General features: G+C 39.5%; 1 protein-coding gene across 3 annotated transcripts in view; it reads left to right on the forward strand.

The window, feature by feature from the left end:
• The first annotated feature begins 2,929 nt into the window (after positions 1 to 2,929).
• Positions 2,930 to 23,034, forward strand: part of NMD3 (NMD3 ribosome export adaptor) — a 39,557-nt gene continuing 19,452 nt past the window's right edge. The window contains exons 1-7 of one of the 3 annotated variants that reach the window (XM_070583022.1): positions 2,930 to 3,090; positions 3,445 to 3,635; positions 4,512 to 4,646; positions 6,420 to 6,516; positions 16,777 to 16,857; positions 17,859 to 17,987; positions 18,248 to 18,338. In XM_070583022.1, the coding sequence (XP_070439123.1) occupies positions 3,592 to 3,635; positions 4,512 to 4,646; positions 6,420 to 6,516; positions 16,777 to 16,857; positions 17,859 to 17,987; positions 18,248 to 18,338 (577 nt within the window). In that variant the 5' untranslated portion in view covers positions 2,930 to 3,090; positions 3,445 to 3,591. Of the gene's footprint in view, positions 3,101 to 3,444; positions 3,636 to 4,511; positions 4,647 to 6,419; positions 6,517 to 16,736; positions 16,858 to 17,858; positions 17,988 to 18,247; positions 18,339 to 23,034 lie in introns of all 3 variants that reach the window. The other 2 variants (XM_070583024.1, XM_070583023.1) reach the window with 2 other exon arrangements.

Below are 23,034 nucleotides of genomic sequence, written 5' to 3' on the forward strand. Positions count from 1 at the left end.
TCTTAAGGTGTTCTTCCACAGACTCTTAAATGGAAAATGGAAATAAGGTTGATGAAAAATAAAGAGTTTCTTAAAAAAAAAAGCCTGTGGATAAGAATAGACGGCCTACGCCTCGGAAGGGCAGGCGGTCTTGTATGGTGGTAAGGGCACGGGGTACAGAGTTAGACAAACTATAGTTCAGGCCCTGCCTCTGCCACTTAGTTGCCATTAGAATTTTCAGCAAATTACCTAATCTTTTGGAATATCAGCCTCCTCTGTAAAACGTAAGCTCCATGAGGACAGGGACCACGTCTGTGTTGTTCACTGCTGTATATACAGTACCTAACAAGCCTGGCGCTGTGGCACTCGGTGCCAGTCAAATATGGTATTATAGGGGTATAGTGAGAAAGAAACAAAGAGCAGCCCCTGACATTCAGAGGCTGGCCTGGACTCACAGGGAGGCCATGTTATTTTCCTGTTAGACAAACAAGTTCGTCAAATACCAATCTCAAAGTTACCCCGAGACTATGATAAAAGGAGACAAAGCAAGGCCACTGCATAACTTTGTCTAAGCACAGATAAATACAAGGTCACTGTGCCACCCACAAGATACCAAACACTCCCTCTGTTGGCCAAAATGAGTGACTGCTACTTCTTTACTAATTGTGCCTTATCCTTCTGGCTCTCTTCCTATACATATGATTTATTGAGATATCCAGTCATAGAATTGCGTCTGCTTTCTGACAGCATCCAATCCAGAGAAACCCCTGCTTTTTTAGACCCTCCCTCAGTCACCCAACCAAAGCCCAAATTCGGTGATAGGTTTTTTCCTAACAACCCCTTACTGCGATGCTCCGTGATTCCTCAAGGTGTGTTTGCATTCACTTCGATAAATAATTAACACAATCTGTTTAACTAGTGGTGTTCCCAGTGGTATTTGGGTGAAGGGAAATGATAATGCAAATGGAAAAAATGGGGAGATAAACAGTGTCTCTTCAGAGCTGTTGTGAGTATCAAATGGATAATTAACTTACCGACATATGTTGAGGGTCTCTTTTGTGCCAGGCACTGTGCTGGGTGCAGGAAATACGGAGAACAAGACCCGGACAACTCTCCAGGAGTTTGAACCTGTGGGACTTGCAGAGTAGGAAATTTATGATCCAGTTTAATGTTGTTAGCACTATTACAGAGGCATACACCTGCTATAAACATGTTATAGTGATGAGGATTTTTAGGCTGGTTACTTTTAAAACTACAGATAAGAAGCAGGCTCCGAGGAGTGGAATTTGCTTGCCCTTTGATCAGAGACAGTTGCATTTGTGAAGGAAATCTCTATGCCTCCCTCTCTGCGCCAGGAGGAAGGGGAGATGGCCTTATCTCTGGAAACTCTTAATGGGGAAGGCAAGAACTTAAGTTGTTTACTGTCTGGCAACCTCATGTAACTGACCCCCCACCCCAAAATCCTCCTTTGTCTTTAGTTGAAGATAATATTTGACTGGTGACTTCTGCCATTTACTCAATCCGGTTTGATTCTTATCTAAAAGTTGTGGGACCGCCCAATGGCCGGACCCTACCGGCACTGGTACCGTTTTAACTTTTATTGCTTTGTCTTGTAAAGAGATGACTCACATACCCATGCCTTAAATTTAGCCCTAACCCTCAACTTGGGGCAGCAGCAGGAGCTCTGACGGCCCGTGGGTCCTGTCCCCACCCACCAGCTCTGCCTGCCCATGGGTCCTGTCCCCATGCCAGCGGGGGCAGCAGAAGCGGTGGCAGCAGAAGCTCTGACTGCCCATGGGTCCTGTCCCCATGCTATTCTATACTATTCTCTAAATAAAAGAGCACTACTGCCAGATCTTGAGAGTCTAAGAAATCTTTCTTTTGACTCCTCGGCTCACCGACCCCGCCTCAATAGGACCATGCATAACGGAGGAGCGTGTTTTCAGACTTAGAACTTCCATTAACTGTAAGATAAAGTTGTGTTGTTTTAAGCCACAAAATTTGTGATAATTTGTTACAGCAGCAATAGAAAACTAATACAGGATTCTCGAGCTTAATCTTTAAAGTGGAGCGCCACAGGTATAAGCAAAGGGAGACCAATTCCTGCAGGACCTGCCAGTTTTTCTGCACAGCTGTGTGCTTAGGAATGTGAAAGAGTACGTCAGGGTTAGAAGCTGACCAGTCTCCTATGCAGAGAAATTGGAAATAATCTGGAAGGCGATTAGAGACCACTGAAGGATTAAAAGCAGGGAGTGTGACAAAATCAGATTAGCGTTTTAGAAGGATGGATGGAGCCTGGAAATAAGGAGAAGGTATGGGAGACTCCTTAAGTCCCCTAGGCAAAAAACCGGAGGCCGCCTTTGATCACCTTCGACAAGACGACCTTACTTATTCCTTGAGATTTGGGGTGAGAACGCAGAAAACATACGGTTGTGCTCTTCAAATATTTGAAATTCTGTCATGAGAGAGTGACCGACACGGTCTGTGCTGCTCTAAGATCAGGTACAAAGTCATAAGGAAATATTAAGGAAGCACATTCTAATAATGAGAGTCGTCTAAAAATAACAGACTTCTTCACAAATAATTATGCCGTCCGTTTCTTTCATCTGTTCAACACATCATTTGCAAGGTTCGGATGTGGCAGGCATCAAGCACACGATGGTGAACAACAGGCGAAGGCGCTGCCCGTGGTGGACTTTAATTCTTTGTGTGACGCGGGGCTGTTTACAGATAACTTTTATACAGTCATTTGACTAAGAAGCAAGCTCCCCATCCGGATATCTGGAAAGTGCTTTCTACACGTGGGCCAGGCTGACTTGGAGTGAACCCTGGCCAGGGAGAACCGGCAAGGAGAATAACCCAGTGGCGGGGCTGGAAGGTCTGCGCAGTCTCAGTCACCCTAGGACTAGGGAACCCAGGGCGTGTCCCCCCGTTCTCCTCCGCAGCTCCCGGCTCTCGTCCCGCCCCACCCCTGCCGCTCGCCGGTGCCCCGCCTTCCCCCGCCCACACCCGCCCCTTTACCTCGCGTCGCTCGGCCCACGGGATTTCGAGCTCTTCTCTCGCGAGATCTTCACTGTACCGGTGCTGGATGCGGTGGCCCCCTAGGCGGCGGTAGGGAAGGGTTCCGTCGCGATTTTTCCGCTCACCTGGGTCTGGGCCAGAGGCCCTGGGTGGTTCTGGGGGCCGAGACCGTGCGGCTGTCGCGCGGGGTCCCGGAGGAGAGCGTGGGGCGGACTCACCGGGCTCGGGCCGGCCTGGGCCGCGTGCGCGCCGCGTGTGGCCGCCGTGTCGGGCGGGTGGCCGGCGGGCGCGGGGACACTGCCCAGAGACTCGGGCGGCGGGCTGCGCGGTCCGGCCGCCGCAGGGCCAGGGCGCCCAGACGACGCCAGGGGTCCGCGGGCGGGCCTCGCGGGGCAGGCCCCGCCATCCTCTGGGCGCTGGTGTCAAAGGAGTTCCCTCTTCCAGAGTCCCCGCCCGGAATTGCCGTCTGTTTGCCGCGTTGTGGCGCTTGGCTGCCTTCCTCGGAGAGGCGGGAGGAGGATCGGGTCGAGAGGGGAGCAGACGAGGCTGAGATCCCGCGGCGCGCTCTCGTAACATCGGGGATCCCGGAAAATGGAGTACATGGCGGAGGCCGCCGAGCGCAGCCCCGGACACATGTGAGTCGCGGCCGGTTCCCAAGCCGCTCCGACGTAGAGATGCTAAAGTGACTCTTTGACACCTACGGGGGGGAGAGCTTTCTTTTTTTAGAGGGGGGATTTATTTTGTCTTCAGTGGGAAAAATGACAAGCCGTATTTCCTGAGAGAATCGAATTCATTTTTAGGTGGCAATTTGTTGTAGTAAATACTTGCTTTGAGAGTGGTGTTCACCATACATTCTTCTAGCGTGGCGCTGGCCCCTTCCATAGCCATTAGCTCCTGTGGCTGTTTAAATGCAAAGTAATTGAAATGAAATAAAATTAAATATTCCCTTCCTCGGTTATACGAGCTACGTTTCCAGTCCTCGTGAGCCACGTCTGCTTGGTGGCCACCATACTGGACATCACCAATTATAGAGCGTTTCTTTTCAGTGATTCTTAAACATGTTCTGCCCCCAGTGCACTTGGGGTGATGACAACCCCGTCGCTGGTCCTGAATCACTGAACACGGTACTCTTTCCCTGTTTTAAAACGTTTTCTGCTCTAGGTAAGTGTTTACACTTGGGCAGTCCCTGTGTGATGCTGAGGCTTTAAAAAGATTGCCTTTGGACCGTAAAGCTGTCTCGTGATTACTATCAGAAATAATTTAGACTCTTTAGACATGGGCCGTATTCATTCAGGATTTTTGCAGTTGTGGCCATCCTTGTTTTTTTGCCCTAGTTTTCCAGGCTTGTTCTTTATCTGTTACATCTTTGAAGATTGCTCTAAGTCAGTTTTTAAAAAAGGGCAGAGATGCGATAGCCTAACTTGAAAGCCTTTGTTTGTTTGATAGTTTTTGAATTTAACCAGTGCATTTATGAAATCTAATTTGAGAAATTTATGCTTTATTTATTTAAGCTTGTGCTGCGAGTGTGGTGTCCCAATTAGTCCAAATCCTGCCAATATTTGTGTGGCCTGTTTGCGAAGTAAAGTAGACATCAGCCAAGGCATCCCAAAGCAAGTCTCTGTGTCTTTCTGCAAACAATGCCAAAGGTACGGTGCGGTATTATTTTATCCTACTTAAGCTGGGATTCATATACAGGAGAGCCACAGGGATATGCCGAGGTTACGCCAAGAGACAGAGAAAAAAGCATGTAAAATTGAGATTTAATTTTTATTTATGTTGGTGTCACCAAAGATTTTAGAGTTTGCAGTTTTGTAGTGTACTTTTCTAGTTTGTCCTGCTAATCTGGTAAGATACTATAAAGGTATTTGAATCTGTCTTTTTCTGTTAAGGGAGTAATAGATTTGATGTGTACAGTTAGTAGATATGAGTTGATGTTTGTGAAAGTGAGAGCAGATCATTAAGGACATGTTACTGTTATTGCCATGATGGTTTGTCACTGGAAGCTATGTACAATAAAAAGCACCTTATGTTTTAAGTAATTTAATAGTGTGTTTTAAGAATTATATCTGTTAATGTTCCCATGTAACCAAAATGACTGTAGTTGATGGAAAAAAAGCTCAGTAAACCGTATCTGGGGTGGTCTGAAATAAAGACTGGATTTGAAGGCAGACGTCTTCTTCTGAAAGTTAGTGTCTTATCCCTTTGTTTTCTTTAGTAGTTGGCGTAAACAGCTTGTATCTAGTAGGCCTTTGAGTAACAAAACTGCCCAGTGAAACTGCCCCTATAAAATTATAATTTTCCAAATGGATTAGGACTCGAGTGGTTCTTAACTTTTTTGCGGGAGAGGGGTTCCTGAGAGAATTTGGAAACTCTCTCTCCAGAAAAATGCTTAAAACATGTACTTACGTGCAAACAGGTGAAATCGTTTTAGGGAGTTTACAGTTTGCAAGCTTGGCGAGTGTGAGGCTTAATCTGTTGTAAGTATTTGCTATTCTTAAAAGCATGCTGGAATGAGAAAGCACTGAATCAGGAGACCTGATTTGTCTTGGATTTCTCACAAGTTAGTTTTTTGAAACTCTTGGCCAGTTAACCTGAGTCTTAATTTCCTCATCAGAATGAGGGGGCTTTGTTAGATGACACATGATGCTCTTTCTAATGCCAAAAGCATGCTTATAACAAAGGGACCTGTTTAAAGTTTTTGAATAAACCTTTACAGGTAAAAATGAGAACATTCACTTAACAAGTATGGCAAAAAGAATATTGACATGACATTTTTAGGAGTATTATGTATTTAACAAACACTGAGCACTTACTGTGTGCTAGGCACTGTCCTAAGGCCTGGGCGGGCTGGGCTAAATAACTTAAAGCACATGCATGAGGGATTTAAGTTTTAATTTAGTCAGGCTTTATGTGAGATTCTAAAAGTTGATTTTTACCATTTAAAATTTGGAAGAGACTTGAGATAGACGAATAGTCTGAACTGTTGTTGATACATGGTGTGAGGTACTAATTTCCTTGTTTTGTGTGTGAGAAATAAGCAGTTCTCAAACATTTTAGATGTACATTATAAACTGGTTTAATGCTGTTTTGAGATGATTTCTACCTGTTTTTCAGAGCGTAGCTTCAAGGAACTCTTGGGCATTTTGTCATCCTCACTGGAATTCTTACTGGTGTCTAAAGTAATCAGACTTCTTTAATAGGTTATTTCAGATTGGCTTTCTCAAATACTCAGAATTTTACCTTTTCAACTACGGCGACTGGTCTAATTAAAAGTTTTCTGGAACTATTAAAATTTATTTGGGATAAGTGCTTCAGATCACTCATGGGTATTGTTATATCTGGTTAATAATCAGTGTTATTTGGGTATTTTTGTGTTTCCTGAGAGATGCTGGGTTTCAATGTATTATCTTCTCTTTTAGATATTTCCAGCCACCAGGAACTTGGATACAATGTGCGTTAGAATCCAGGGAACTTCTTGCTTTGTGTTTGAAAAAAATCAAAGCTCCTCTGAGCAAGGTAGGTCAAGTAGCTAAAATCAGTTTTTATAGGTGTGTTGTTTTCTTTTTATAATCTATCCTTTTCAGGAAATCCTTGTATGAGTAGGTCTTTCAGTGGTTGCTAATAAATACTATTGGTAAGCACGCTACTACAAATGCTGTTTTCATTTTTAAAATTATATATATTATTATGGAAATGAAAATCTTTTTACTTTACAAGATTTAATATAGAATCAATTTTTTATTCATCATTTATTGAGATCCTCTTATATACAATATTTTTTTCTGAAAATATTTATATAAAACCATCACTAAACATAATTTAGGAGGTTATAGTATTAGGGCTCTGGTATTCAGTTTCTTTTTATTTTCATTACTGCCCTGGAAAGAAAACATTTGTGCCTGTCACTTAAAATCAGTGCAAGGGGCGGGCCCAGTGGCTCAGGAGTTAAGTGTGCACATTCTACTTTGGTGGCCTGGTGTTTGCCCGTTTGGATCTGGGTGTGGACATGGCACTGCTTGGCAAGCCATGCTGTGGTAGGCGTCCCACGTATAAAGTAGAGGAAGATGGGCATGGATGTGAGCTCAGGGCCAGCCTTTGTCAGCAAAAAGAGGAGGATTGGCAGCAGATGTTAGCTCAGGGCTGATCTTCCTCAAAAAAGAAAAAAAAAAAAAATCAGTGCTTAAATGTCTCCAAAAGTCAAATAGATTTGTCAGTCCAGTTTACCTCTCTACGTAACACTTTCAGTTTTCTTTATGTTAAACTTTATGACTCACTTCCACTAGGTGCGTTTTTAGTTGAAATGGACTCTTTTGGTTTGAAGGCCTTCAGATTGTCTTTTAAGCTCTGATAACATTTCTTGTAGTAGTTCTTTGAAATTTCTCACTTTATTTTCCTCCCTGGAGTTTCTGTTATTCAAATGTTGGCCTTACTGGCCTAAAACTTTGTCTTTCTTTGTAATCCTTTGGTCTTTTTTCCTGGGTTCCTGGATATTTCCTTTTCTTTATCTTCCAATCTTTGTATTGATTTTTTTCCAGCAGTAATATTTTTAAGTTCCAGACTCTTTAATGTTCTTGATGCATTTTGTTCTTGAATTTTTCTGAAAGTTTGATAATTTTTTTTTTTAATTTCTTTCTGTTCCCTGATTTGTCTTTGGTTTTTTCCTGGAGTCAGTTTGTTGTGTAACTTGGTCTTTCACTTTCATACGTCAGGCTTTCATCAAATGTTTACTGAGCTTTAATATTTCATTAGTTTATTCAGAAGCTGTTTATTAGGTGTCAGGTCTGTGCCAGTCTGCTTTTGGTGTTGGGGATTTGGCAGTGAATGAGAGAGACAAAAATCTCTGTCTTAGGGAATTTTTATTTTAATTGGAGGGGAAGGTGTGGAGTAGGCAAGGAACAAGATAAGTAAGTATAAATTCTGGGGAGGAAAAAACCAGGAAGGGGATAAGACTGGCACAAGGAAGAGTTGCAATTTAAAATAGAGTTGTTGCGGAGGCCTCACTGATAAGGTGACATTTGACTAAACAGTAAAGGCCAGTAAGGGAGGGAGCTGTGCAGAAATCTGGAGAAGAGCATTGTGGGTAGAGAAAAGAAGTGTAGAGGCCAGAGGCAGGAGCATACCTGTGTGGTTAGAGCGGAGTGGGGAGGGGAAAAATAGTTGGGGATGAAGCCGGAGAAGTCATGGAAAGCCAGAGTAGGTCAGGCCTTGTAGGCCCTTGTAAGGACTGGTTTTTACTCTGAATGTAATGGGCATAGAGGATATAGGAGTACTGAGATGAATGATTTACGATTTATCAGGATCCCTCTGGCAGCTGTGTTTAGAATAGATGTGACGGGGTTGGGGGCTAGGATGGAAGGTGGGAATCTTTAGATTTTTTTTATTTTTCCTTTTTCTCCCCAAAACCCCCCAGTACATGGTTGTATATTTTTAGTTGTGGGTCCTTCCAGTTGTGGCATGTGGGATGCTGCCTTAGCATGGCTTGGCCAGCAGTGCCATGTCCGTGACCAGGATTTGAACCGGTGAAACCCTGGGCCACCGAAGCGGAGCACGCGAACTTAACCACTTGGTCACTGGGCCAGCCCCGGAGGTGGTGAGAAGTGGACAGATTCTGGATCTGTTTTGAAGGTAGTAGGATTTAGTGATGAAGCTGGATGGGTTTATTGAGACGGAAGGGAGTTGCTGTTAGTGAGGTAGGAAAGGCTTCAAGAGGAGCAGGTCAGGGCGGGAGAGATCAGAGGTCATCTCAAAGTGTTACTTAGATGGCTGTTAGATATGGAAGTAGGAATACTGAGTTGGCAGCTAGGTAAATAAACAAGAGAGTGGTCTGGACTGGAGATAATGAATTTGAGATATAGATGGTATTTAAAGCTATGAAACTGAATAAGATATCCTAGAGTGTATTGATAGAGAAGGGAAGAAATTTGAGGACTGAATCTTGGGGTCTTTAATGATAAAAGTGTAAGAAATCAGCAAAGGACACTGAAAAGGAGCTGCTAGTGAGGTAGGTGAAAAATTAGGTGAATGTGGTGTCTTGGAAGGCAAAGGAAGCATTTTACAAAGGGAGTGACTGGCTGTGTGATTTGCAGCTGATGGGTCAAGTAGTGAGTTCTGTAGGTTTAGCAATGTAGAGATGGTTGGTGACTTTGAACAATTTCTTTAGTGGTGGAGGTAAAGACCTGATTTGAATGGAAATGAGAGAATAGGAGGACAGGAATTGGATGCAGCAAGTGTAGATAATTCTTTTGAGATTTGCTGCAAAGGGAAACAAAGAAATGGGTTAGTGGATGGAGAGAAATAAGGAGAAGGGACACATTTCTTAAGATGGGAGGCGTTACAGTATATTTGTAAGCTACCTGGGAAAGATAGAGTACAGAGGGAAAGATTTGTGAAACTGCAGAGGGAATAATTGGCTGGGGGATGTCCTTGAGGAGTGGAAAAGAGACAGAATATAGCATACTAGTGGAAGAGCATGTTTGTTTGTTCATTCAGCAAATATTCAGCACTTACTCTCTGCCAAGCACCATTTTGAGAGCCTGAAATATTTCATGGAACAAAACAGATCTCTGCTCTCTAATGGGGCATTCTAGAGGTTGCTCTTGATAGGCACATGGACAGCTCATCTGTGGTAACAGATGTGGTAAGTGGCAGCATCTGGAGAATCTCTTCTGATTGCTTTTTTTATTGAGGGGACAGAAACATGGGCAGTAGCTATGAGGGAAAAGCTACTATTAGATGTTTCAGGAGAGAGGAGAAGGTATGAAATAGTCCTCTAGGAGAGTAGGAGAGAGAATTTTTCCAGAATGATGATGTATGGTTGCTGGGCAGTGCTAAGGGTTACTGTTACAAATTTAAAGACTAACATGGTGTGTATTGATTTTTCTAGGCCCATCAGCTGCACAGGTAAGCCGTAGAGCAGGCAAGAACATTGGATTTAACCAAGGTTATGATTTAGCCAAGTGACTAAGGTGAAATGAGAGAGGGACCAAGGGAATTGAGTGTGTGAGTGGGAATGATTTTGATGACTGATCTTGAGATTAAGCTGGGATAGTATGGAAGTGAGTACATAACGGGGATGAGGGATGATGAAAAGTCAGTAGGATGAATAGATTTTAGGTTGCAGTGGATTGAAGGGTTTCTGGTGCCCAGGAACTGGAGAAAATGAGCTGGAAAAATGGGAGTGGTAGCCAGGGAGTGAGGTGTTTGGAATTGAGATTTTGGAGAGATTTCACTTACTGATAATAAAAGGGTATTGAGTAGCTGAGATAGGAAAGAGGACGGGATCTTGAGGGGAGAGGAATTCAAAGAATGGAAAGGCCGTGGTATTGTGGGGATTGTCTATGAGGATATTGAAATCACGAAGTGTTAATATTATTGTTGGAAAGAGTGACAGGGAGCCAGGAGCTAAAGTCTTTGAGAAATGAGAGCAGGTGGCCCAAGGATTAACAGATGACTATAACAAAGAGAGGTGGGTGGCATAGCCTGAAGACTTCAGGTTCAAAGCTGGATGTATTTAAGGAGGAGTCAGGGAGAATGATTTACAACTAGCAATTAAGAGCAAGGAGGGCACCTGTCTGGCTCCTGGTCCAGTGATAGGAAGAAAATGAGAAAAAAAAAATCACTTATTACTTTAATTAGCCACAGGGGGAGCAGTGTATATAATCAGGACATCTAAAAGGTGGAGGGAATGTTCAACAAAGAAATTGAGGATTTAGGAGGTTTTATTGTTAGTGAATGTTGAGTTCCAGAGGGCACAGTAAAAGGGTTTCAGGATTTGGGGACAGAATGGGGAGTGTGTGGAACCATGTGGAGATGGGAGTGTGGGAGATGAGGGATGGCTGAGGTGTCTGGGACTGTGGTAAAGAAGGATAAACGGTCCAGTAGGGTTGGTTAGTCCTGCTTGGTTGAGGACAGATAGAGTGGGGAGGCTTTGTTGGGGAATGGTGAAGTAGATGTCCAGGGTCCTCTCTCCATTACTGCAAATGGGGCTTGGAGGCTGAGGGAAGGACAGGTTTAGATAGTGCCCGTGGGCCTTCCTCTTGACCCCTGCAGGTGGAGACTGCACCCTAAGAAGCTGCCTGTCACCTTTGTACCTGGTGTGGCTTGTTGACTACTAGGCTTTGTTTTGGGGGGTAAGTCATAGGAGGAGGGTTTTCCTCTAGAGTGCTGCATCTACACCAGCTGGTCTAGTTCTCAACAGATGCGACTTGATAAAATTATTGTCTGCCCACTGATGTCTCCCAAATCTGTCATCTACAGTTCAGATTTCTCCATAGAGCTTCAGACCAAATGTTGATCTTACTATCTGCTGAAAAACTTCACTTGGATGTCTCATAGATAAATCCTCTTAAACTCAAATGTCTGAAACCAAATGCAGCATCTTCTTCCCATCAAAACTGTTCTTTATTTGTGTTAGAAAAATAGTATCACCTAGATGCCCAAGCTGGAATCTATTGAGCATCATTCTAGAATCTCCTTTTCCTTCTTCCCATGTCCTGTAATCATTAAATCCTATAGATTTTATGTCCTAAATAGCTCTTGGATCTTTCCACTTCTGTTATTTCCAGAGCCTCTCAGTCACTTAGAATTCCTGCCCAAATTATTGAAACAACCTCCATTCTTCTTCCCCCACCCCTTTCCTCAAAACACCCATTTTAGCTATATTGAGCTGCGTTCACTTCCTCACATATAGCTGACTGTTTTTGGCGGCCTCCTATCCTGCTGATTTAGCAGTGAGTTACCATTGTGGATTCAGTATTCAGTGCATGAGACAAACTCTAAGGAATGTTTATTCCTTTTTGTTTTTTTAAGTCACATAGTTAATGTAGCAAGAGTAATCCAAGTATATACTTTTTCCCCCCAGTAATTTTATTGAGATCATAATGGTTTATAACATTGTATAATTTTAGGTATACATTGTATTTATCAATCTCTTCATTGTGCTCACCACCGTTAGTCTAATTTTTGTCTGTCACTGTTCATTTGTGCCCCTTAACCCCTTTTGCTCACCCCCTTTGCCTCCGGTAACCACTGATCTGTTCTCTTTATCCATGCATGTGTATCTTCCACATATGAGTGAAATTATGCAGCATTTGTCTTTCTCTGTCTGACTTATTTCACTTAAGATCATACCCTCAAGGTCCATGCTTGTTGTTGCAAATGGGATGATTTCATCTCTTTATGGCTGAGTACTATTCCATTTGTATATACCACATCATCTTTATCCAGTTATCTGTAGAAGGGCACTTAGATTGCTTCCATGTCTTGGCTGTTGTGAATAGCGCTACAGTAAACATGGGATGCATAAATCTCTGGATCATTGATTTCAAATTCTTTGGATAAATACCCAGTAGTGGGATAGCTGGATCATATGATATTTCTATTTTTAATTTTTTGAGAAATCTCCATACTGTTTTTTTTTGGTGGCTGCACCAGGTTGCATTCTCACCAGCAGTGCATGAGGGTTCCCTTTTCTCCACGTTGTCTCCAACATTTGTTGTTTTCTGTCTTGGTAATTATAGCTATTATGACTGGTGTAAGGTGATATTGCATTGCAGTTTTGAATTGCATTTCCCTAATAATTAGTGATACTGAACATCATTTCATGTGCCTATTGGCCAACTGCATATCTTTGGGAAAATGTCTGTTTATATCCTCTGCCCACTTTTTGATCGACTGGTTTGTTTTTTTGTTGTTGAGTTGTGTGAGTTCTTTATATTTTTTGGAGATCAACCCCTGGTCAAATAAATGATTTGCAAATATTTTCTCCCAGTTGTTGGGTTGTCTTTTCATTTTGTTCGTGTTTTCCTTTGCTTTGCAGAAGGTGTTTAGTCTGATGTAGTCCCATTTGCTAAACTTTTTCTTTTGTTTCTCTTGCCTGAGTAGACATGGTATTTGAAAAGATGCTGCTAAGACCAATGTCAAATAGTGTGCTGCCTATATTTTCTTGTAGGAGTTTTATGGTTTTAGGTCTTACATCCAAGTCTTTAATCCATTTTGAGTTAATTTTTGTGTATGGTGTAAGATACTGGTCTTTCATTCTGTTGCATGTGACTATCTAGTTTTCCCAACACCATTTATTGAAGAGACTTTCCTTTCTCAATTGTATGTTATTGTCTCCTTTGTTGGAGATTAACTGTCCTTAGATGTGTGGTTTTATTTCTGGGCTTTCAAATCTATTCTTTTGATCTGTGTGTCTGTTTTTGTGCCAGTACCATGTTGGTTTGATTACTATAGCTTTGTAGTATATTTTGAAGTCAGCGATTGTCATGCCTCCAGCTTTGTTCTTTTTTCTCAGGATTGCTTTGGCTATTCAGGTCTTTTGTTGTTCCTTGTAAATGTTAGGATTCTTTGTTCTATTTCCATGAAGAATGCTACTGAGATTCTGATTGGGATTGCATTGAATCTGTAGATTGCTTTAGGTAGTAGGGACATTTTAGCATATCCATGTTCTTCCGACCCATGAGCATGGAACATCTTTCCATTTCTTTATGTCTTCTTCAATTTCTTTCAATGTCTTATTGTTTTCAGTGTATAGGTCTTTCACCTCTTTGCTTAAGTTTATTGCTAGGTATTTTATTCTTATTGTTGTGATTGTATTCTTGATTTCTCTTTCTGCTAGTTCATTGTTAGTGTATAGAAATGCAGCTGAGTTTTGTAAATTGATTTTATACCCTGCAACTTTGCTGTAGTTATTGATTATTTCTAATACTTTTCTGTAAAGAGTGAGAACTTCACTTATTCCTTTCCAATTTGGATTCCTTTTATTTCTTTTTCTTGTCTAATTGCTCTGGCCAATACCTCTAGTACTATGTTGAATAGGAGTGGCGAGATTGGGCACCCTTGTCTTGTTCCTGTTCTCAGAGGGATGGCTTTCAGTTTTTCACCATTGAGTATGATGTTTGCTGTGGGTTTGTCATATATGGCCTTTATCATGTTGAGGTACTTTCCTCCTATACCCATTTTATTCAGATTTTTTATCATAAGTGAATGTTGGATCTTGTCAAATGCTTTTTCTGCATCTATTGAGATGATCATGTGATTTTTATTCCTCATTTTGTTAATGGGGTATATCACATTGATTGATTTGCAGATGTTGAACCATCTCTACATCCCTGGAATAAATCCCACTTGATCGTGGTGTATGATCTTTTTAATGTATTGCTTTATTCAGTTTGCCAACATTTTGTTGAGGATTTTTGCATCTGTGTTCATCAGCAATATTGGCCTGTAATTTTCCTTCTTTATGCTGTCTTTGCCTGGTTTTGGTATCAGGGTAATGTTGGCCTCATAGAATGAGTTAGGAAGTGTTCGTCTTCTTCAGTTTTTTGGAGCAGTTTGAGAAGGATACATATTGAGTCTTCTTTGAAGGTTTGGTAGAATTCTCCAGAGAAGCATTCTGGTCCTGGACTTTTGTGTTTTGGGAGGATTTTGATTCCTGTTTCGATTTCTTGGTTTCTTCATGATTGGTCTATTCAAATTCTCTGTTTCTTCTTGATTCAGTTTTGGGAGGTTGTTTGAATCCAAGATCCAAGAATTTACTCATTTCTTCTAGGTTATCCAGTTTGTTGGCATATACTTTTTCATAGTATTCTCTATAATCCTTTGTATTTCTACAGTTTCTGTTTTATTTTCTCCACTATCATTTCTAATTTTATTTATTTGAGCCCTCTCTCTTTTTTTCTTGGTGAGTCTGGCTAAGGGTTTGTCAGTTTTTTTATCTTCTCAAAGAACCAGCTCTTAGTTTCATTAATCCTTTCTACTGTTTTTTTTAGTCTTTATTTTATTTATTTCTGCTCTGATTTTTATTATTTCCCTCCTTTTCCTGACTTTGGGCTTTGTTTGTTCTTTTTCTAGTGCTCTTAGGTGCAGTTTAAGGTTACTTATTTGAGATTTTTCTTGTTTGTTGAGGTGGGTCTATATTCCTATGAATTTCCTTCTTATGACTGCTTTTGCTGCATCCCGTAAGAGTTGGTATGTTGTATTTTCATTTTCATTTGTCTCCAGATATTTTTAAATTTCTCTTTTGTGGTTCAGTAGCATGTTGTTTAGCCTCCACATATTTCTAACTTTCCCAGTTTCTTTCTTGTAGTTGATGTCTAGTTTCATAGCATTGTGGTTGGAAAAGATGCTTGAGATGATTTCAGTCTTAAATTTATTGAGGCTTACCTTGTTTCCCAACATAAGGTTTATCTTTGAGAATGATCCATGTGCGCTTGTTTGTGTATTCTGCTGTTTTTGGATGGAATGCTCTCTATATATCTCTTAAGTCTATCTGATCAAGTGTTTCATTTAAATCTACTATTTACTTGTTGCCTTTTTGTCTGGATGATCCGTCCATTGATGTGAGTGGGGTATTGAGGTCCCCTACTATTGTTGTGTTGCTGTTGATTTCTCCCTTTACATCCGTTAAAATTTTCTTTATGTACTTTGGTGCCCGTTTGTTAGGTGTGTATATATTAATAAGTGTTATGTCCTCTTGGTGGAATATCCTTTTCATCATTATATACTGCACCTCTTTGTCTCCCATTGTCTTTTTTAACTTGAAGTCTGCTTTGTCTGATAACGGCAACATCTGCTTTCTTTTGTTAGCCATTAGCTTGGAGTATCATCTTCCCTGTCTTCACTCTCAGTCTCTGTTTGTCTTGAGAGCTGAGATGTGTTTCCTGGAGGCAGCATATTGTTGAATCTTGTTTTTTAATCCATCCAGCTACTCTGTGTCTTTTGATTGGGAAATTCAACTCATTTACATTTAGAGTGATTATGGATATTTGAGGGCTTAATATTGCTATGTTATCTCTTGTTCTTTGGTTTTATGTTTCCGTTGTTTCTCTTCCTTTGTATTTCTGGCTGCCATTTCATTTTGGTGGTTCTCTGAGGAGGTTTTCTCAGTTTTCTCAATTTTTGTGAATTGTGGCTCTACTCTAATTTTTTGTTTAGTGGTTACCATGACATTTGTATAAAAGATCTCATAGATGAAATAGTCTATTTTTTCATAGTCTCTTATCTCCATTAACCTAAGCAGGTTCCATCTCTTTCTCCTTCCTGAGTTATTGTTGTTAGAAATTATTCTGTTTTGTTTTTGTTTTTGAGGAAGATTAGCGGTGAGCTAACATCTGCTGCCAATCCTCTTCTTTGCTGAGGAAGACTGGCCCTGAGCTAACATCCGTGCCCATCTTCCTCTACTTTATATGTGGGACGCCTAGCACAGCATGGCTTGCCAAGTGGTGCCATGTCCGCACCCGGGATCTGAACTGGCAAACCCTGGGCCGCCAAAGCAAAACTTGTGGACTTAACTGCTGCGCCACCGTGCTGGTCCCAGAAATAATTCTGTTTTTAATTGTGAGTTTGTGACTAATTTGAAGTATTTATAGTTACTTTTGAGGCTTTCTTTCCCTCCAAGTATATACTTTTGCTCATGCGATTTCTAGTAGATGATGAGGTTACCAGGTCTTTGTTTTCTTCTGGAAAGTATAATTTCCATTCAAAAAACAGTGCACTTTTTTTTAGGGAAAAATGTTTTTTTCCTATGCAAATATTTTACTTTTTGCTTGAATTATTCCAGTTGTATTAAAATAGTCATCAGATTGTCCTTATTCGCGATTTTTGTTGTTGTATCTCTGCTGATAAATCTTTTTTTTTATTGGTGGTGTTGGGTAGTGATGTTAATCACAGATTCCTTAAGCATCTTATGAAATCCATTTACCAATGAATTGTTCTTTCATCTTTTTTCTCCTCAGATTGGAACTTATGTTGCTTCTTGTTTGTGTTTTGTTGAAGGTACGGCTTGTAGATGCTGCCTTTGTTTGGACTGAGCCCCATTCTAAGAGACTTAAAGTTAAACTAACTATTCAGAAAGAGGTAAGCTATATGTAATTTTCTCAGCATGGTTAAAGTGTAGGGAGTGCACACGAGGGGCTGTTGGTGCAAATGAGTGGCTATTGGTAGGTTGGCTTCAACAGCTTAAAAGGAAAAGAATACACTCTTAATTTTAACCCTTTGTTTGCAGAAGCTATTGCTCATGGTTAGTGGGCTAAGATAATCTTTTCAGTTAGTTTCTTTAGGAAAAAGATTGAAGTAAAAACATGAGCTAAGGCAGTGCTTCTCAAACTTGGCTGATCATCATGACTCACAGTAACTGAACCAAACTGGGTTCAACTAGATATGAGTTGGAATCTATATGTTTAAAAAGCTTCCCAGGTGATTTCTGATGATTAAGCTATGATTGGGAACAATTAAGTTAAGGATTGTTTTCTTTTTTGAGAGTTTTTTTTTTTGTCTTATTTTTTTTTTGAGGATGAATTTCACATATAGACACACACACATAGATATCAAAATTCTTCAAAGAATATTCTTACAACCTCTTCAGCTAAAGGTAAATTTGAAATGTTAATCTAATAGATCCTGCAAATTAAACCTGTATGTCTTTCTTGAAATAGTATAACTTATGACTTTAAATATAACTGATTTATTGTTGATGTCTTCAAAGCATTTATGGAAAAATATTTTAAGTTAAATATGAAAGCATCTTCTTCTCTTTTATTTTGGTGAGGAAGATTGGCCCCGAGCTAACTTCTGTTGCCAATCTTCCTCTTTTTGCTTGAGGAAGATTATTCCTGAGCCAACATTTGTGCCAATCTTCCTCTGTTTTGTATGTGGGATGCTGCCACAGTGTGGCTTGACGAGTGGTGCTAGGTCCACACCAAGGATCTGAACCAGTGAACCCCCGGCCGCCGAAGCAGAGTGTGTGAACTTAACCACTCTGCCACTGGGCTGGCCACTAAAACATCTTCTTTTAAGAAAAATATTTGTTGTTAAACAGAAAGGAAAGAATGAAGGAGTGTGATTGTTTTCTTTATCAGGTGATGAATGGTGCTATCCTTCAGCAAGTGTTTGTGGTGGATTATGTTGTTCAGCCCCAAATGTGTGGAGATTGCCATAGAGTAGAAGCTAAGGATTTCTGGAAGACTGTGGTTCAAGTCCGGCAAAAGGTAATGAGAGAATGATGATGAGTGATTCCTCCATCTTTGTTTTATCTTTGTCAGTCATAAATAGCTGGTAAAACCTCCTCCTTTCCCTTCTGTCCAGATCCTTCGGGTACCAGGGATGGTCTAGGTGTATGGAGTGTCTCCCTTTAGAAATAGGTCACTGTAGACTTTCAGATAACCTCAAAGACTGTTCAGTGTGCTGTGTCTATTGACGGCCTTTCTTTCCATTTCACCTATTAATCTAATAATGCATTTGTGTTTAGACTTTGCACAAAAAAACTTTCTACTATCTGGAACAGTTGATTTTGAAATATGGAATGCATCAGAATACACTTCGTATCAAAGAGATTCATGGTGAGTTAAAATTTAAAAGCATTTGAAGTGATGTTAGAATTTTATTTCAGCTGACCTGTGGAGTGTTTTTTTCCTGTACTGTCCAAAAGAACTTTCTGTTAGAGAGAAAAAAAATCTTAGTTCTTTTGCACTGTCCAGTATGGTAGCCACTAGCCGTGTGTGGCTATTGAATACTTGAAATGTGACCAGTGCTACAAAGGAACTGAATTTTTAATTTTTTTCTATTTTAATTTAAATTTACACCAAGTAGCTGGCGATTGAGTAAACCAGTATGTAGCTATGTTAATGGAAAGTAAAATGCTATGATAGAAAGCTCATTAAAAACTTGTTTTATGCAGAGATCAGTTTCTGACTGGAAGAAAATTATTTTTGACATCTGTAAGTTATTTTGTAATATTTTTGTTTTTTAGATGGCTAGAGGCATCTGTGATGTATACATTAAATCAGAAGCCTAAACTCAGTAATAATAAACAGTGATGTACAAATGATTTAACTAGATTTCTTGAAGATGGAATTAAAAAATTTTGCATTTAGTTTTATAATGGCTTCTTAGAATGTGTTCTATCTCAGCATTTACTGTTGATGTACCACACTTATACATGCTAGTGATGGATGAATATATCTTTAATTAATAGTAGAAAACATAAATATTCTTTAGCAAACTCTTAAGTTTCTTGCTAAAGTTTAATATTTTTAGATGGTGCTTGCTACTGGTGGACATGTATGTTATTTTCCTAGTCTCTAAAGAACAGGTTTAGAGAGAGCTGTTCTTGAAGGAGTGACCAAATTCTTATATTACACTCCTTATTTTTTTATTTTTGTTTTTTGATGAGGAAGATTGGCCCTGAGCTAATGCCTGTTGCCAATCCTCTTTTTGCTTGAGGAAGATTGTCAGTGAGCTAACATCCACTCTAGTCTTCCTCTGTTTTGTATGTGGGTCACTGCCACAGCATGGCTTGATGAGTGGTGTAGGTCTGTGCCCAGGATCCGAACCCACGAACCCTGGGCTGCCAAAGTGGAACATGCTGAACTTGACCACTATGCCACCTGGGGGCCAGCCCCTATATTCCTTATTTTAAAACTGAGTTCTGGGGCTGGCCCTGTGGCTGAGTGGTTAAGTTTGCATGCTCCACTTTGGTGGTTCAGGGTTTCACTGGTTCAGATCCTGGGCACGGATATGGCACCGCTCATTAAGCCATGCTGAGGCGGCATCCCACGTGCCACACCTAGAAGGACCCAGAACTAAAAATATACAAGTATGTACTGGAGGTATTTGGGGGAAAAAAGGAAAAAAATAAAATCTTTTAAAAGAAAACAAAACATAAAACCTGAGTTTCCCTGTTAACTTACTGATCTGTTAATTCGTTTATCTTGTATGTCTTGGCCAAAGTGCTCAGAAGTTGGTCTTGGGTCCTTAAATAGGGGGAAAGTGATTATCAGTTATGTCACCTGGAGAAAATCTTTTAAGCTTTCTCTCTGACCTGAGTGCATTACCAGTACATATAAGGTTAACAGTCTAAATTGGTGAAACACAGTTTAGTGAATACTTCTTGTAGGTAAGGTACCTTGCTGCCTGTTTGAAGTAGTACCTGGTTGTGTGTGGTTAGCCACCAGGCAAAAATAGACGCTTGTTCTCAGTAACTTTGTTTTGAGTAACATTTTTGGGATTAAGGAGATTCAAATATTCTAGCTAAGGAAGCAAAACACTATATACTCACACAGTATATACTCACAGAAATATACTCACACAGAATTTTTTTTTGTAGCAAAGACTTGCATACATTCTGGGATATACGTTTGTAGTCACTTTCAAAACCAAAAATGTTACAAGTTTAACAACCTTTTTTTTCTTCCAGAGGAATCAATCTCTTTTCTTCCCCCTACTGGTTCTTGGTTTGATTTAAATGAATCTTTTGTTTGGTTGGTTATTTGTAACTTTGTTTTTAAAATCATAATAATCGTAAAAAATTAAACATAGAAGCATGTATAAAGGACTTCTATGTCCCATTTGTATGCTTGTTATCCCCAGAGGTAGCCCTTAAAACAAGATAGTACAATATGTGCTCTGTATGTAAATCGTTAGTGTTGGTTTCCCCCATATTTAGGATCGTTCTGTAATATTCTGTGACTGCCATCTTACGTAGTATATTTGGAAACATTTCCGTGTCATTGCGTATAGTCCTATTTCATTATTTTTAACCAGTGTGTGTGTATTCATTAATTAATGTATATTTATTTAGTTATTCCTTATTGATTGGCTTACAAGATGTTCCATTTTTTTACTGCTACAAACGGCATTGTAATAAATATCCTATGCATATTCAGTGATTTTTCTGTGAGATTGAGTTCAGGAATTGAACTTACTAGGCAAAAGTATGAAAATATTCAGTTTTTATATGTATTGCTAGGTTGTCTTCCAAAATCATGTTAGTTTACGGTCCCATCACTTGTGAGAGTTTCCATTTTCCACACACTTGCCAACAGTGCATAAGATTGTATTGGCCTTTCTAAGTTTTGCTGTTCTAACGTTAGAAGAAAATAATGGCATCTGGTTTTAATTTGCATTTTCTTGATTACTAACGAGGGTTAACATTTTTATATGTGTATTAGCCATAATGTTTATCTCTAATGTGAATTGTCTGTTCTTCATGTATCTGTTTTTTCCTCATTTATTTTGTGTCTTATTCAAGATATCGATCTCATTATGTGTGTGCGCATAGAGAGAGCGGGCCAGCATGCGTTTGAGCATGAGCCTGAGAGAGCAGATACTTTCTTATAGTCACGTCTTTTATCATTTGAATTTTTCATTTCTTAGTTATGTAGCTGTGGTTTATGACTTTTGTGTCTTACATAGGACAGTTTTCTATACTCCCAAGATTATTTTTAAAAAAGTAAATTATAGTTTTTGTTTTACTTTTCGATCTTTAATCTTACCTGGTAGGAGTTTTTCCCAGAAGGTTAGCTTGCATTATCTCAATACCTGTCTGCTGAATAGTTTATCCTTTCCCCACTGAGTTGAAATATCTCCTTGTATGTACTAAATTCGTTTATATACATGGTTCACCTCTGGCTTATTTTGTCTTACTGTTTCTGCATACTTTGTAAATTATGCTTTATGATATGTGTTCCCTTACTAGTATTTTTGCAAAACTTGGTTGATACTGAGTAAGAGCATGGATTCTGGAACCAAATTTTTTGGATTTGACTCTGTCCCACCAGTTTTTTGTTGTGTGACCTTAGGCAAGTTAATTAACTTCTCTGAGCCTCAGTTTTCCCATCAATAAAATAGGATGATGATAGCACCTACCTCATAGAATTATTAGTACCATGCTTGGCTCATAATCATGTTTATTCAGTTCTTTTCTCTACTTCAGTGGCATTTTATAGTTTTCCTCATAAGTATTTTGAGTATTTCTTGTTGGTTTTTCGGCTATTCTATACTGTTTGTTCTTATGGATGGCAACTTTTTTCATCAGATTTTCTAATTGATTAATTGGAAAGCTCTTGATTTTATATGTTGATCTTTCTGAAATTTCTTAATATCACTCATAGTTTCAGTTGATATTCTTTATTTTCTAGGCAAGCAGTTATCTGCAAACAATTGATAGTTTTATTTCTTCTTTTGCAGTATTTTGTCCCTTGTCTTTTCCTTTCTCTTTTTCTATTTGGCTAGGAGTGGCGAATAGCATTGAGTGGTAAGGTATCAGGCGTTATCATGTTTCTATGTTTCACCCCTAAGTATAGTATTTGAGATTTTTGTTTGATATGAATGCATATGTAGTTATGTACATATTTAAGCTGTTCTATCCAGTCTTGCTATCAGTTATGTTAGTGACATTGAAAGAGTTGGAAAGTTTACTCTCTTTCTACCTAGTGTTTATCAGCCTCTTAAAGTTTTCTGAGAACTTGCCTGTTAAGCCATCCTGTTTGGTATGGGGCGAGGAGTAAAAGTTTTTCAATTTCTTTTATTAGGATATTAGTCTCTCTCAGATATTCTATTTCTTGAATCAATTTTAATAGCGTTTTCCAAAGAAATAAACCATTTCATCTAGCTTTTCACATTTGTGGCATAAAATTGAATGTAGTATGCATATATATATCATAATGTTAACTCTCATCCTTAACTATGTTATGTCCTCTTTATTGTTCTAATGTCTTTTCTCATCTTCCCTCACCACCCCATCAGGGCTGCCAAAGTTTTGTCTATTGTGTTAGTTTTTTCAAAAAACTAGCTTTAGTTTTATCAGGAAAGTCTTAGTTTTTCCTTTTTCTTAATTTTTGCTTTTATTACTAATTCCTTCTACTTTTTAAAAATTTACTTTTTTAGTGAGATATGATTGACATAACATTCTGTTAGTTTCAGGTGTACAACATAATGATTCAATATTTGTATATGTTCTTAAATGATCGCCACAGTAATTGTAGTTACCATCACCATGCATAGTTACAAACATTTCTTTTCCTCTACTTTCTTTAGTTTTATTTGAATTAATTGAAAGCTTAGTTTGTTTCTTTCAGTTTCTAATAAATATGCTTAAGGTTACAGATTTTCTTCTGAGTACCATATTGACTCTAGGTGGTATTTATGGCTACCGTTATCCACTAGCCATTGCTATTTCTTTTATTCTCAGCAAACATCTCAGCTATTTTATTCTCTTGGGTACATACCTAGGTGTAGAATTGCTGAGTATATGGT

Source organism: Equus przewalskii, chromosome 18 (genome assembly GCF_037783145.1).
Source record: "Equus przewalskii isolate Varuska chromosome 18, EquPr2, whole genome shotgun sequence".
Classification (NCBI taxonomy): Eukaryota; Metazoa; Chordata; class Mammalia; order Perissodactyla; family Equidae; genus Equus; species Equus przewalskii.